The sequence below is a fragment of the Fragaria vesca genome, linkage group LG1 (genome assembly GCF_000184155.1).
Source record: "Fragaria vesca subsp. vesca linkage group LG1, FraVesHawaii_1.0, whole genome shotgun sequence".
In the NCBI taxonomy this organism is placed as follows: Eukaryota; Viridiplantae; Streptophyta; class Magnoliopsida; order Rosales; family Rosaceae; genus Fragaria; species Fragaria vesca.
In genome coordinates this window covers 6,637,961-6,638,299 of record NC_020491.1, presented here as the reverse complement: position 1 = coordinate 6,638,299, position 339 = coordinate 6,637,961, and the positions used below count along the sequence as shown (strand labels likewise).

The 339-nt window shown below is 33.0% G+C and overlaps 1 protein-coding gene across 1 annotated transcript in view; it reads right to left on the bottom strand.

The window, feature by feature from the left end:
• LOC101310166 (RNA polymerase-associated protein CTR9 homolog) overlaps positions 1-339 on the bottom strand; it is a 7,111-nt gene that overhangs the window by 2,895 nt on the left and 3,877 nt on the right. Inside the window, exons 10-11 of the mRNA XM_004288927.1 lie at positions 260-336; positions 30-110 (exon numbers count right to left, since the gene is read on the bottom strand). Of these exons, the coding sequence (XP_004288975.1) occupies positions 30-110; positions 260-336 (158 nt within the window). The remainder of the gene's footprint in view (positions 1-29; positions 111-259; positions 337-339) is intronic.

Genomic DNA, 339 nt, shown 5'->3' with positions numbered 1-339 from the left:
AGAGAGAAGTCATAATGTTATATGCATACCAGTTCAATGCTTAGTTGTAAATTATTTCGAGCTTTTGCAAGGGCAGCGAGCCTCAGATAAGCATCTACATAGTCTGGATACTGCAGAGCAGAACAGATGTTAAACAAATAAAATCCAATAACGAAAACAATTGGACCATGACATATCAGAATTCAGAAGACTTACTTCAAAAAAAAAAAAAAAAAAAAAAAAGAAAAAAAAAGACAATCAGATGTATACAGGCACATACCTTGAACAAAATCAAACGGTAAAATATGGCTGCCGTTTCAGTGTTATGTAATTGCTCAAGTAGTCTTGCAAGGTTAAATA